This window comes from Sebastes fasciatus, chromosome 4 (assembly GCF_043250625.1).
Source record: "Sebastes fasciatus isolate fSebFas1 chromosome 4, fSebFas1.pri, whole genome shotgun sequence".
Lineage (NCBI taxonomy): Eukaryota > Metazoa > Chordata > Actinopteri > Perciformes > Sebastidae > Sebastes > Sebastes fasciatus.
The window spans coordinates 18,793,119-18,806,234 of NC_133798.1; the positions used below are offsets into that span (position 1 = coordinate 18,793,119).

General features: G+C 38.8%; 1 protein-coding gene across 2 annotated transcripts; it reads left to right on the plus strand.

The window, feature by feature from the left end:
• On the plus strand, positions 1-11,696 carry sqor (sulfide quinone oxidoreductase). 2 transcript variants are annotated; one of them, XM_074632463.1, is made up of 11 exons: positions 32-188; positions 962-1,166; positions 2,982-3,152; positions 4,019-4,072; positions 4,167-4,361; positions 4,454-4,663; positions 5,574-5,757; positions 9,203-9,270; positions 9,375-9,553; positions 9,645-9,719; positions 10,602-11,696. In XM_074632463.1, exons 2-10 carry the CDS (start codon positions 969-971, stop codon positions 9,700-9,702), a joined length of 1,317 nt encoding a protein of 438 aa, XP_074488564.1. In that variant the 5' UTR covers positions 32-188; positions 962-968; the 3' UTR covers positions 9,703-9,719; positions 10,602-11,696. The 2 variants fall into 2 exon arrangements, with proteins under 2 accessions (XP_074488563.1, XP_074488564.1); XM_074632462.1 differs by having other exon boundaries at positions 1-188; positions 9,645-11,696.
• The last annotated feature ends 1,420 nt before the right edge of the window (positions 11,697-13,116 follow it).

The following is a 13,116-nucleotide window of genomic DNA, read 5'->3' on the forward strand; positions in this document are numbered from 1 at the left end:
CTCCTTCCGTTCCTCCGGGTGAAGACTCAACAGTTCACATCAGGGTGACGGTCCACACCGAGCTGGAGGACAAGTCCTGCTGTCTTTACCGAGTCGCAGTGAGGTCGGATTTAATTCTCCCGGATTTAATCTGAACTGACGGTCAGACAGACGGTTAATAAACGTGAGGAGAACAGCAGCTGGTCAAGGTAAGAATCACACAAGTCTGGTCTAGTTTCACAGAGCTGAGACTCTCTGACTACGCAGCATGCAGCAGCACCGGTTCAGATCAGGTTAGGCTGCACAGAACAGCACAGATAAATATAATACCATTATAGTAACACTATTAGTAACTTGTGCTATGAGGATAAGAGTCTCTGGCTTCTGTCAAACTAGAGCAGAGACTGAATGTCAAAGTTATATAATCTCTCTCTCAAGCTGCAGCAGGTGCTGTTATTATGCTGATATTTACTCTACAATATGTTAAATCAAGTCACCTTAAAAAAGATATTCTGTTGTGTGTATGTGTGTTTTGTTCAGATTCATGATCTTGTTGTCATTAGTGCATGTCAGAACACTAAACATTAAATAATTTTAAATAACACATTAAATAATATAATATTAATAACATAATATTTAAGTTTAAAATCTACTCCAAACCTAACCCCACTTGGATTAGTTACAGTGGTCATTACTGTGATAATAAATGCAAAACTATAGTTACTTTACCTCCTGATAGTCTAAATGTAAATGTGGAGCAGCCAAATAGGAAGTGCAAGTTGTTGACAGATTTTGTACATTAGGGTTGGAAATTAACTTTTTCTGCCACTGAGGCTGGTGGATCCAAAGACCTAGCAGCTAATCAATACATTACCATTGTTTTTATTTGCATATTGTACCAGCTGGTAGCTGGTGCTAATTTCCAACTTTGTCAGACAGACTGATTTTATTGCCAATCCAAAGTGACATTTTATTCTTTCAGACACAGAATGGCTGCACTGCGTCATCTGAGGCAGTGCCACTCCTCGGGCATTGCTATCTCTCATTTTCACACGAGCAGCTGTGCCTCTGCCAAACAGCACTACAAAATGCTTGTCCTCGGAGGAGGAAGTGGGGGCATTTCAATGAGTGCAAGGATGAAGAGGATGATGGGGGCTGAGAACGTGGCCGTTGTGGAGCCCAGTGAGGCAAGGATCCAGTCCAATATATTCATGTTTGCATTTTTATGTTTCAGTCCCTCAGAAACAAAAGAGTATTGTCCACTGTCCTATAAGCCAAATTACAGAAACTTCCTATCTTAAGTCTTAAATTAAAGAGACTATTTGTAACTTTCAGAAATGCTTGTTAACAGCGACATCTGTGGCCGTTAAGTCAACGAAAGTCAGCGTCGGGCTCGCGCTTGCTCGCTCTACATAGACATGAACGAGCATCGCTCAAAACAGTGAAGCGACACACGTCAGCTAAAAGCACAATATCACTCTATATTTCACCTGCTTGGCAGTAATGTTAGTTGACCAGACGAAGTTCCCCATGAATCAATGCTGATCCTAGTGTTGGCTTTGAGGCTGAAGCAGGAAGAGAAATGTTATCGCTAACTTCTTCTGCAGTGTGGAGTGAGCGCGCATGCACATCTAGAGGTGGAGCGAGAACGCGCGCGCGGTGTGAGTGAAGGCAAGCAGGCAGAGGAGCAGAGACTTCAGCCACACGCGAGTGTGCATATGCGAGCGCGCATGTGTCCCGACCCGGTACATTTATAAGCTTAAAAAGTTACAAACAGTCCCTTTAAGATAGAAAGAGTCTAAGACAGGATTTTTCCCCAATTTGACATTACAGAAGCAAATCCTAAATAACTTGAGGAATCCTGTTTTATCTCAGGTAGCGATGCAGCAATCCGACTTTTTCAGTTCCGATACCGATAGCGTTAACTGGGCTTTAGGTATCGGCTGATACCGAGTACCGATCCGATACCAGTGTTTAATTAATATGCTGTATGCCTCACTGTGTGGAAGTAACTGGGATTATTCTTTTATGTGTAAGGAAACATCAGGCTTAATTTAAACATTGCTTTCCTAACTTGTAAAACAAAATGTAACAAATAAATACCTAGATATAAATCTCATTAATTATTTATTATTAAAATAAAAAGAATCGTACACCAGTGATTTGGTAATCAAGTGTAAACCTTTTTAATGCAGCTACAAACTTAAACAATAATTAAAATTCCAGTATATTGTATGTAGTATATACTGTAAACAGAATTAGATAGATTGGCCGGGCCCAGTCATTTGAGTTAGTATCGGCCCGATATCCGATCCGATATTGGTATCAGTGCATCCCTAATCTCCGGTTAGGAAATCCTAAATACTCAATCCAACACCTCTAATCAACTTCTATGTCTGTTACCTACTCATCTCGTTGAGCTCAACAACTTGTAACCATTGTTTTACTCATTGAAACATATTGAAACGTACAAAAAATGGAGCCAAAACAACGACAGGCACTTAAAGACAGAGAAGTTAAAAGTGTTACATCTGGTAACATCTGTAGAGAAATCCTAAAGTTGTTTTGGGGAAATTTACAACATGACTCACTCTGTTGATAAAAGAAAGAGAGTGGGCTCAAATAGCAGACACAGTCTCCACCGTATCTGGCGTCTAACGGAGCGTTGATGCTATCAAAAAGAAAATAAGTACACTGAAAAGTGATACGAAGAGAAAGGCAGCTCTTGAAGAAAAGTGGTGGAAAGTGAAAGTTAGGACAGCTTAACGATTATGCTAAAGTTAGGAGAGTTTATTTAAGATTTTGGCAAGTTAGGATACTTGTGTAATACACTTTTCCTATCTTAACTTAGGATAGGAACTGTTCATCTGTAATGGCTTTTTTCCTGAATTAGTTCCTAACCCTAATTGCCATGGTTACCAAAGAAGTTAAGATATGATCTGCAAGTTAAAACGTTTTTGTAATACGGCCCCTGATGTCTAATAACTTTTTCAATTTTTCAGATGCACTACTATCAGCCAATATGGACCCTGGTTGGTGCTGGTGCAAAAAGTTTGACCTCATCAGGTCGTTCCACTGCCAGTGTTATGCCCTCTGGAGTGAAGTGGGTGAAATCTAAAGTTCAGGAAATAAACCCAGACACAAATACTGTCCGCACAGACGATGGGACTGAAGTATGTTTGCTTTAATCTGACAGTATGTACTGTATATTGAAGTGTGTACTACTGGCTTCCATTGAGTGGTAGTTTGTTTATGAATTAGGGCTGTCAATCGATTCAAATATTTAATCGCAATTAATTGTATGATTCTCCATATTTAATCACGATTAATCGCATATTAATCACACATTTGTATCCGTTCAAAATGTACCTTAAAGGGAGATTTGTCAAGTATTTAATACTCATCAACATGGGAGTGGGCAAATATGCTTGCTTTATGCAAATGTATATATATATTTATTATTGGAAATCAATTAACAACACAAAACAATGATGAATATTATCCAGAAACCCTCACAGGTACTGCATTTAGCATAACAAATATGCTCAAATCATAACATGGCAAACTGCAGCCCAACAGGCAACAACAGCTGTCAGTGTACCAGTGTGCTGACTTGACTATGACTTGCCCCAAACTGCATGTGATTATCATAAAGTGGGCATGTCTGTAAAGGGGAGACTCGTGGGTACCCATAGAACCCATTTTCATTCACCTATCTTGAGGTCAGAAGTCAGAGCTCCTTTGAAAATGGCCATGACAGAGTGACAAGCTAGTATGACATGGTTGGTACCAATGGATTCTTTAGGTTTTCTAGTTTAATGAGACCAGTATCTTCACTCTAGCTTTAAAACTGAGTCCCCTACAACCTAAAAAGTTGCGTTAATGCGTTAAAGATATTAGTGGCGTTAAAACATATTTGCATTAACGCATTTGCATTGTTGTTATTATCACGGTAACTTTGACAGCCCTAATATGAAGCAGATTATTTTTAAATGATGATGATCTATGTGCCCTACTTAGACTTCCTTTCACATTGCAGATCTCCTATGAGTATTTGATTGTGGCTCTTGGTTTACAACTCCATTATGAGAAGGTGAAGTAATGCTTTGTTCATTCATAGTAAACTTGTGCCATTGTATCTGAATTCAATGACATCCCAGGAAACTTACACTCTTCTTAATATGTAGATTAAAGGACTGCCCGAAGGATTTGAACATCCAAAGATCGGGTCAAACTACTCGGTCCAAACTGTGGAGAAAACATGGAAAGCACTGCAGGATTTCAAAGAGGGCAACGCTGTGTTCACGTTCCCAAATACTCCTGTGAAATGTGCCGGAGCGCCACAGAAGATCATGTATCTGTCAGACGCCTTTCTCAGAAAAGTACTTACATTTCTGAACACAATAATAATGTTGAAACTATCAAGGTGTGGTTCTGCAAAGTAAATGAACAAGTTTTTATGTTGCTCTCCAAGACAGGAAAAAGGGCAAAGGCTAAAATAATATACAACACATCGCTGCCTGTGCTCTTTGGGATCAAGAAGTATGCTGACTCATTGTGGGAAATTGTGAAACAGCGTGACCTGCAAGTGAATCTGAGGCAAAACCTGATTGAAGTGCGGGCGGACAAGCAAGAAGCTGTGTTTGAAAATCTTGACAAACCAGGCGAAACCAACGTGATTAAGGTAACTGTGTTACTGTACCTCAACAGTAGCTTTCACATAGTAGTATAGTGTTAACTGCTTTGTACACTGGACAACTTGTCCTATTCCACCACGTGCTGTCATTTCCTTCCTCTTTAAAGGGATAGTCTTTTTTTTTTTAAGTAGGGTTGTATGAGGTACTTCCATCCACAGTAAGTGTATTACCTACAGTAGATGACAGCCTGCGTGCCCCCAGCATCGAGAAACAGACAAGAGTACCGACAACAGAGCAAAGCATTGTACTGCTGTGGACGGGGACGGCAGAAAAACACGTTTTAGCCACCTAAAAGAAAATCTCACTGTAAAAAAATTATATCGGTTTAAGTCTACGCTTTATTCAGAATATTTTCCGACGTCTACCTGAACTGAAAATGAAACTTATCTATATATCTATACTGTTTTTGTCATCTGAGCCTGCTGGCTTTCGAGAGAGCATAGATAAGTCTTAGTTCAGTTCCCCATCAGAAAGGAGATGGAAAGGGCTGCCTGATGGCAAGATAAAGCAGTGAAAATATTCTGAATATAGTGTACACTTAAACGGATATTGATTTTTTTAGGTGGCTAAAATACGTCTTTTTCTGCTGTCCCCGTCCACAGCAGTACATTGCTTTGCTCCAGTGTCGGTACTCCTGTCTGTTTCTCCAAACTGGGGGCGTGCCGACCGTCATCTACTGTAGGTAATACACCTACTATGGATAAATACCTCATACAACCCTACTTCAAAACACCCGATCTATCCCTTTAAATCCTAAAAAAAAGAAAATTGTGCCTGTATGTTATAAACAACCTAAGACACTATACATTGTTTCTCCCTTTGCGCCTAAATATATGCCAAATTAGAAAAAGAGACTCCAGTGAATAACTCTTAATCTTTGCTGCTTCTCTTTATTAGTATGAAATGCTTCATGTCACGCCACCAATGGGACCCAGTTTGGTGATTAAAGGCGGTCCACTGGCGAATGAGGATGGCTGGTTGGACGTCAACAAAGACAACCTCCAACATAACAGGTATCCAAATGTGTTTGGGATCGGAGACTGCACCAGCCTGCCTACAGCCAAAACAGGCGCTGCTGTCGGTAAGTATTGTGTAATTAGTTTGGACATTGCATCAATGCAACCCTGGAATGTACTCTATTGCTTCATACAATTCATGCATGAATATCTCTTGTTAACTGCTTGACGTTTTTTTGTAATTTGAGAGGTACCTTCCTGAGTACGTGTATGGCACACAGGGTTGGGTACTAACAGATTACATTTAATCGGGGTTACATAATCAGATTACGAAAACTATAATCAACCCAGATTACATTTTTAAAAATGTGCAATTAGATTATAGTTAAATTGTCCAGGATTAGTTGATTACATTTTGATTATATCTTTAAAATACAGCAATTTTAAAATTATGAAACTTTTTTTCATGATAACTTTTGTGTTATATTGTCTGTTATACATAGCAACAGTCTGCTATAAAGAAATAACAGACCGTAGAACGCCGTGAGTGACAAATCCAAATCGAATATTCAACAAAGACCTGTAATAAATCAAAGTAAGTTACTTCTCTCAGGTTGCTAGTTTTGTTAATGGTGACTTAAAGGGACTATTTGTAACTTTCAGAAATGCTTGTTAACAGCAACACCTGTGGCCGTTAAGTCAACGAAAGTCAGCATCGGGCTCGCGCTTGTGCTCGGTCTACATAGACATGAACGAGCATCGCTCAAAACAGTGAGGCGACACACGTCAGCTAAAACCACAATATCACTCTATATTTCACCTGCTTGGCAGTAATGTTAGCTGACCAGACGAAGGTCTCTCCATGAATCAATGCTGATCCTAGAGTTGGCTTTTCCTGCTTCAGCGTCGGTGCCGGGGCTCCGCAGCGAGACACGTTATAGTCTCCCCGACCGGGTGCCGGTGTCTCCCGTCTGCGCCCGCAGGGGAAAAAACAGCTGCAACAAAAACATGACAAAAGAAACACTAACAACAAAGAATACACACAGTACTCCTGTTGTTTGACCTAGTACTGTTTTTGTAAGGGTAATATGATCTGAATGTAACACTACAACAAAGTAATCTGACCCAACCCTGATTGCACAATGGAGAAAAAGTTTAACCCTCTGTGCCGAGCTAATTCCAATTCCCTGTGTTTGTTTCCTGCCGGTAAACTGACGGAAAGTTTCTGGCAACTCCACATTACTGATGATAATCAGGGTTTATCACTTCCTGCACAACTGTAATCTGACTGCAGTAAAGAATTTAGCTTAATCATGTTCACCATGTAGACATTCAGTGTTTTAATGCGAGGTATGTCATTCTAAATGCTGTTGGGTTTTTTTTCAATGTGGAGGATGTTGGTGTTTTTAGCCACATGAGCAACTGTGAATCAGTACATCTGTCTGTTCTTAGATCAACTCTAATCCAGAGGGAAAAATCTCAACAATTATCATGTGGCACCGATATTCATGATCCCCGCAGGGTGAATCTTGATGATTTTGGTGGCCCGCTGGTTTTTAATTATTTACTTCATGGCAAGATAACTCAATGATGCCCTCGTTCAGTGAGCCTCATAGTGATTAAATGTCTTACATACATCAGTTTAACTTAAAATCAAACGGCTGTCACATCCAATATAAGGAAGTGTTGCCATAACAAACTTGACCAAATTAAAATATGATAAATGATTTAGGTAGAATGTAGACCAAATTCACTTTGTTTGCTTTCGTCAGGGCATATCAGCCTCTCGATTCACACATAATGAGTGGATAATGAATACACACATTGAATTTTATATTACGCCACCAAATGTCAAACTTTAAAGGGGACCTATCATGCTCATTTTATGGTTCATACTTGTATTTTGGGTTTCTACTAGAACATGTTCACATGCTTTAATGTAAAAAAAACCCACAATTTTTCTCATACTGTCTGTCTGACTATACCTGTATTCATCCTCTGTCTGAAACGCTCCGTTTTAGCACCTGTCTCTTTAAGCCCCCCTCCAAAAAAAGCCCAGTCTGCTCTGATTGACTTGCGTGAAAAATATGATGCACCTTTGCAAAGGTAGTCCTCAAGCCGTGGGCGATATATTCTAATGAGCCTGCATGTGACATAGGAAGGGGAGCCTGTTGAATGGCTTGTTGAATCACAAGTTTTCTGATTTAGGCAGCCCACAAACTAATTTTACAGTTTGTGGCAGGGTACGCAAATAACACCTGCCAAGCGCCAAAGGTGGGTAAATTTTCCGCGTGGCATGTAATCTCAGAAGGCTATCTGCCACACTGGCGGGTATACATTTGTACCAAAGTAGTCATGTAAGAAAACACTATGCTTGGTTACACTGACAGTCTGTACTGCGTTTTGGTGTCATTTTGGACGCGCCGCTCCTGTCCTCTTCGCTCTTTGTCGGAGTTTGACACCATGGATGTATAAAGAGAACTGGATACAGCGTTAGAGGCGGGCTTACGTTCATTCCTATGAGAGTTTCTCAGTGGCGCATGAAGCCAAAATGGCTCGACTGAAGAAAGTTCATGTGTTTTTTGGGGTGGCAACGAAAAAGACGGGTTTCTGCCAGCCAGTGTATTGCAAGCCCGGCGGCCCTTAATGTTAACGGTGTCCGGTGGACAGACACAGAGAGAGAGATAGAGAGAGAGAGAGAGAGAGCGAGAGAGAGCGAGAGCAAGCAAGCATGTGACTGATGGTGAGTATGAAGCTATCAGTAGCGCTATGGCTGAATGTAGCCGTGCAGTGTGTGTGTACAGTTCAGACTGTTCCTGTTTTGGTTGCTACCTGCTGATTAAAGTGAAGGCGGTCAGCCCTGAAGCTAGCGACAACAGCTGACATTTAAGGTGAACCGACTATTGTCATTTTAGTGACAAGCCACTACACCCAGTGAAATGTCAGATACCGCCCAAGCCTAGTATTCAGCCTTGAATTGATAAGCTGTCAATATATTTAGATTATTTTATATATATTTAGATAAGTTTGTATTCAACATAATACCTTATCATTTCAATGAAGTGTTCTGAAACAAATGTATATGTGACACAAAAAGGCAATTTATTATTTTGGCCAGTGGAGTTTTTCATCTACCAGTCCCCTTGGCCGGTGAGTCAAAAAGTTAATTTCGGACACTGGTTTGTGAGTTGGTGGGCACTCCAGATACCTAAATGTATGTGCACAAGCACTGAACGAGAGAGTTTTTCATGATATGTCCCCTTTAAACTATATGCCCTACTAACTTCTTCCCTTCTGCTGTGTATAACTCCAGCCCCTCAGGGGCTGCTAGCATGTCTGTGAACTGGTACAGCATGTCCCAGATCCATACTACATCCTGATTCTAAGCAGACTTTTAGTATTTAGTGTGTTGTTCACACACAGTGTGTGTCTGCTATGACAGTTAGTAAGTAGTTCATACTGTAGAGAATTAGTAGATGGATCGGGGACACATTGTTAATCTTCTTAATTCCTAAAAAGAGAATTTAGACATTTATTTTAAAAACGTACCATTTGTTTTCTCATTCTCAGCTGCACAGACCGCCATCTTGAACAGAACCATCAGCAAAGTCCTGAAAAACGAGAAGCCAGATAAGACGGTAAGTGACACACAAACATCATCCATGATTCATCTTTTGGATTTTGAAATATGTTATAATTTCTCTGTTGAAAAATATGCAATAAGTAACCTCCTTGTTTACAGTATGATGGCTACACCTCGTGTCCGTTGGTTACCAGCTACAACACGGTGATTCTGGCAGAGTTTGATTACAACGGACAACCACTGGAAACATTTCCCATCAACCAAGCCAAAGAAAGAAGAATCATGTACCACATGAAAGCTGATGTGATGCCTCACCTCTACTGGCATGGGCTTCTACGGTGTGTATTAAGTTAATTAACAACATGTTAACAGTTGGTAGTATTGAATCATACCACATTTTATTAATGCTCTTTATTTTTCTTACGTCAGGGGCCTGTGGGGTGGACCAGGACCATACAGGAAACTCTTCCATCTTGGGATGAAATGAAGCCTCACCATCAGTTTGTAAGTTAGTTCCCTACACGTTTAGGGGAAGAAGTAGCACATTAAATCCATCATTCTCGAAAAGGGTGAACACATGTAGTGGCTAGTGTTGTGGCCTGGACATCATGACTAAACACAACAAGTTCTCGTGAATTTAAATATCTAAATTTAGTTAAACCTGCAGTAAGTGGTGCATTGATATTACCATGGAATAAAAGGACTTCCTGTTATGCGAGAGAGTAGACAACATTGATAACCAACGCTCAACTCTGCAGTTCTATGTATCTTTTAGCTGCTATAAGTCAATCTTTCAGTTCTTTTGCGGCACATTGAATGTAAAGTCTTGCTGCTGCCATTAACCAGCAATGAAATTTCATTATCCAACCAGCAATGTGAATTTATAGGAGCCCTGAACAAAGGTTAAGAGAGCATTCTTTGATTCGCAACCCTAGGTCAACCAGTGTACTTTTATAAGCCAGCAGGTTTCACCCACAACCTAACGGAAGTTAGCCAGACTCCACCAAAGTTTATTCAACTTCTTGCTGAAGAGTAGTTCAGTGGTTCCCAACCTTTTTCCTTAAGGGACCCCTGGCAAATATGGCTTACTTTCAAGACAAAGAGGTTATGTTGTGGTTCAGAGCCTCCATTAGCATCTACTATGGACCTCATTCAGTTATATGCCAGTGGTATCATTGAATAAACTGACAACCCCTGACTAAGTGACATATTTTATGGATATTAAATATTATATTCAATGCATAACAATAATGGTACAGAACAACTGATACACTATACATAATAAACTTACTCACTTTGGCCTTTTTTTAAATGTTCACATAGTGTAAATGAACAATCAAAAATGTATATGTTTTGGTACAATTACACGATCATTTGTTTTTGCAGGATATTGGATGGACTCTGCAGTTGTAATCAGTGTGTTGACAGTAGTCATTAATTACAGTATACAAATATGGTCTTTCAGATTGCTACACTAAAAATGGTGTATATTGGTGGAAGACCGTTATTATGTCCGTTATAGAGCCGTGCAGGAATCAGGCCTAAATCCCAGAAATGAGTTAGCATTTTAGCACTTCTGGTTCTTTGTCTGGAAGTCAATGGGTTTTTAGTTAGATGGCTGAAATAAGGTCTGTGGTTTTAACACAAGCTGAAGAGATTTTTAACGTTTTGTTCTATGAAATTAAATTTGTCAGTAAATACCCCACTCATGAATTTTGAAGCTTTTACGTGTCTTAAAAAAGGCGGTTGCTAACAAGTGGCTAAATGAGACTATTAAACGTCATCACGCCAACTCGTCCGCCTTTACAGCCTCGTTGTGTTTACTCCTGCTCATGGGACCATGGTGTAGTTAGTTTATAGCCTAACGTTAGCTTTTTACTTCTGCCGATTGCTTTCACACTTCATAAATCATAAAAGTGGTGTTCATTTGTGAAGATTATCTTGCTGAACAAAAAGCGTAACTATTACAAACGAGTGTTTGCCACAGAGCTTATTTTCTGCAATAATCCAAAACCCAATGGAAAAATCCCATTGGCTTGTTGTCAAGGGAACCAGGGCGATGCTAACTTCCTGGTCGGCCTACAAACATACGTCATCGCTGCACCACACTTATTAGTCTTCTTCAGGTTTGTCTCCAGCTTAAATGCTAAAGCATCCTGCCTGTGAATCTGTTAATCATTTGTGCCACCAAACATTATACAAGTGATTGTCTTTGGGAATGCTTGACCATCACCATCACCACTACCATAAGTGCTTTTCGTACACTTAATCATCAATGTCAGAAATAGAGTTTTGTACATAGTGATTATTTTTCTATGAGTGCTTAACTGAGTTATAAACATGTTGGTGTTTATACAGTCAAATAAATCTAAAGCTAAATTCATTATTGTATTAATTACTGTTTAATCATTAAAATGACTGTGTATACTTGTAAACCCAATGTGAATATGCTATTGAAGTAAAAACTGAAATCGTAAATCATATTTACTCAGTATACTTTCAACCTTGTTGCACTTTATTTTACATCCAACAGTTTTACTGAAATAATGAATGTTATATTTGACATAGTTTTGCTGTGTTTTTTGTATAGCTAGTATTATTTACTTTTCTGAAGTCCCTGATAAATATTATCACTTTAGAGCTGAGGACACAACCTTTCTGCTCAACTGCCAAGAGTCCACATGGTTCGCATTCAAATAGAGAGAAAGTCATCATTAGTGTGTTGATGACAGTGATTACTTCCCTCTTGGCAGGCAGTTCACTTTCGTATGAAAGTCAACCCTTTAGGGCTTAAAACTTGCTTGAGAATCTGTTTTAATGAATGTCAAAGTTTTCTTGGCAATGCAGCTGAATGCACCGTGTGTTTCAGAGGCTCTTCATTGCTGATGCAAAGTTTGGACAGCCAGGACTTGATCCCTACCGGAAAAGTAGTATACTTCAAGTTTATTTTATGAAGTATACTTAAGTAAAATTCAAGTATATTTCCCCGAAGTATACTTTATGTAGTAGGTGTACTAATTCAATACTTCTTTGGACTAAATTGGCCCACTTTTTAGTTTGTAAAAGTATACTTTTAAGTGTAAGAACAGTAAACTTTGAGTACACAACTTGTTTACATCTAAGTTGTATTTTGTACTGCAACTATAAGTAAATTGGTATACTGTTAGTTTAATAGTTATATACTTGTAGCCCACTTTTTAGTTTATGAAAGTACACTTTCTATACTTTAACTTATAGTACTTAGCCAATGATTTATGTATTACATGAAGAGACTTGCTCCTTTTGCTATTTGACTTGATGTTTTGTGATGATAAAAAATGTTTTTTTCTCACATGCTTCCACGGTGAACGGAGAATCTAAAAACGTAGAAAATTCTTGATGAATTGAAGTAAATTCAAATCCAAACATTCGTTTACAAACTCTCACTACTGCAATATGACATTCATGTTTAAATCTTAAATTTGTAAGCAAAAAGATGCCAAACTTCTGCCTGGTTCTTCTTAAATGTAACAAGAAATTATAGCTAATGCACACAATGACACAAATAACTGTACGTGCACCGGTCTGCACCTTCTTTTTTTTAATATTATATTTATTGTTTTTTTGTTCATTTTTAAACAATAAGAACAAACATTCTCAAACGTCCCCAATAATAACATTCTCGGTACAATGAAACTTAACAAACCTAATATTAATATAAAGTAAGCCAGTATAGATACAGGAAAAACACATTATATACAAAAATATAGATAAATAAGTCAAAAGAATATACACAAGTAAAATAAATAAATAATTAAAAACAATAAAATCTATTTATATATACATATATATACTGTATAAATATATACATACATACACATATACGCACACGCAGTATATACACATACAAAAACACATATAC

Excerpts from the sequence above, each read along its gene's own strand:
- sqor (XM_074632462.1), top strand. The coding sequence starts at position 969 with ATGGCTGCACTGCGTCATCTGAGGCAGTGCCACTCCTCGGGCATTGCT. Across the intron at positions 5,758-9,202 it reads CAAAACAGGCGCTGCTGTCG|CTGCACAGACCGCCATCTTG; the intron begins GTAAGTATTGTG and ends TCTCATTCTCAG. Across the intron at positions 9,554-9,644 it reads TACTGGCATGGGCTTCTACG|GGGCCTGTGGGGTGGACCAG; the intron begins GTGTGTATTAAG and ends TTCTTACGTCAG.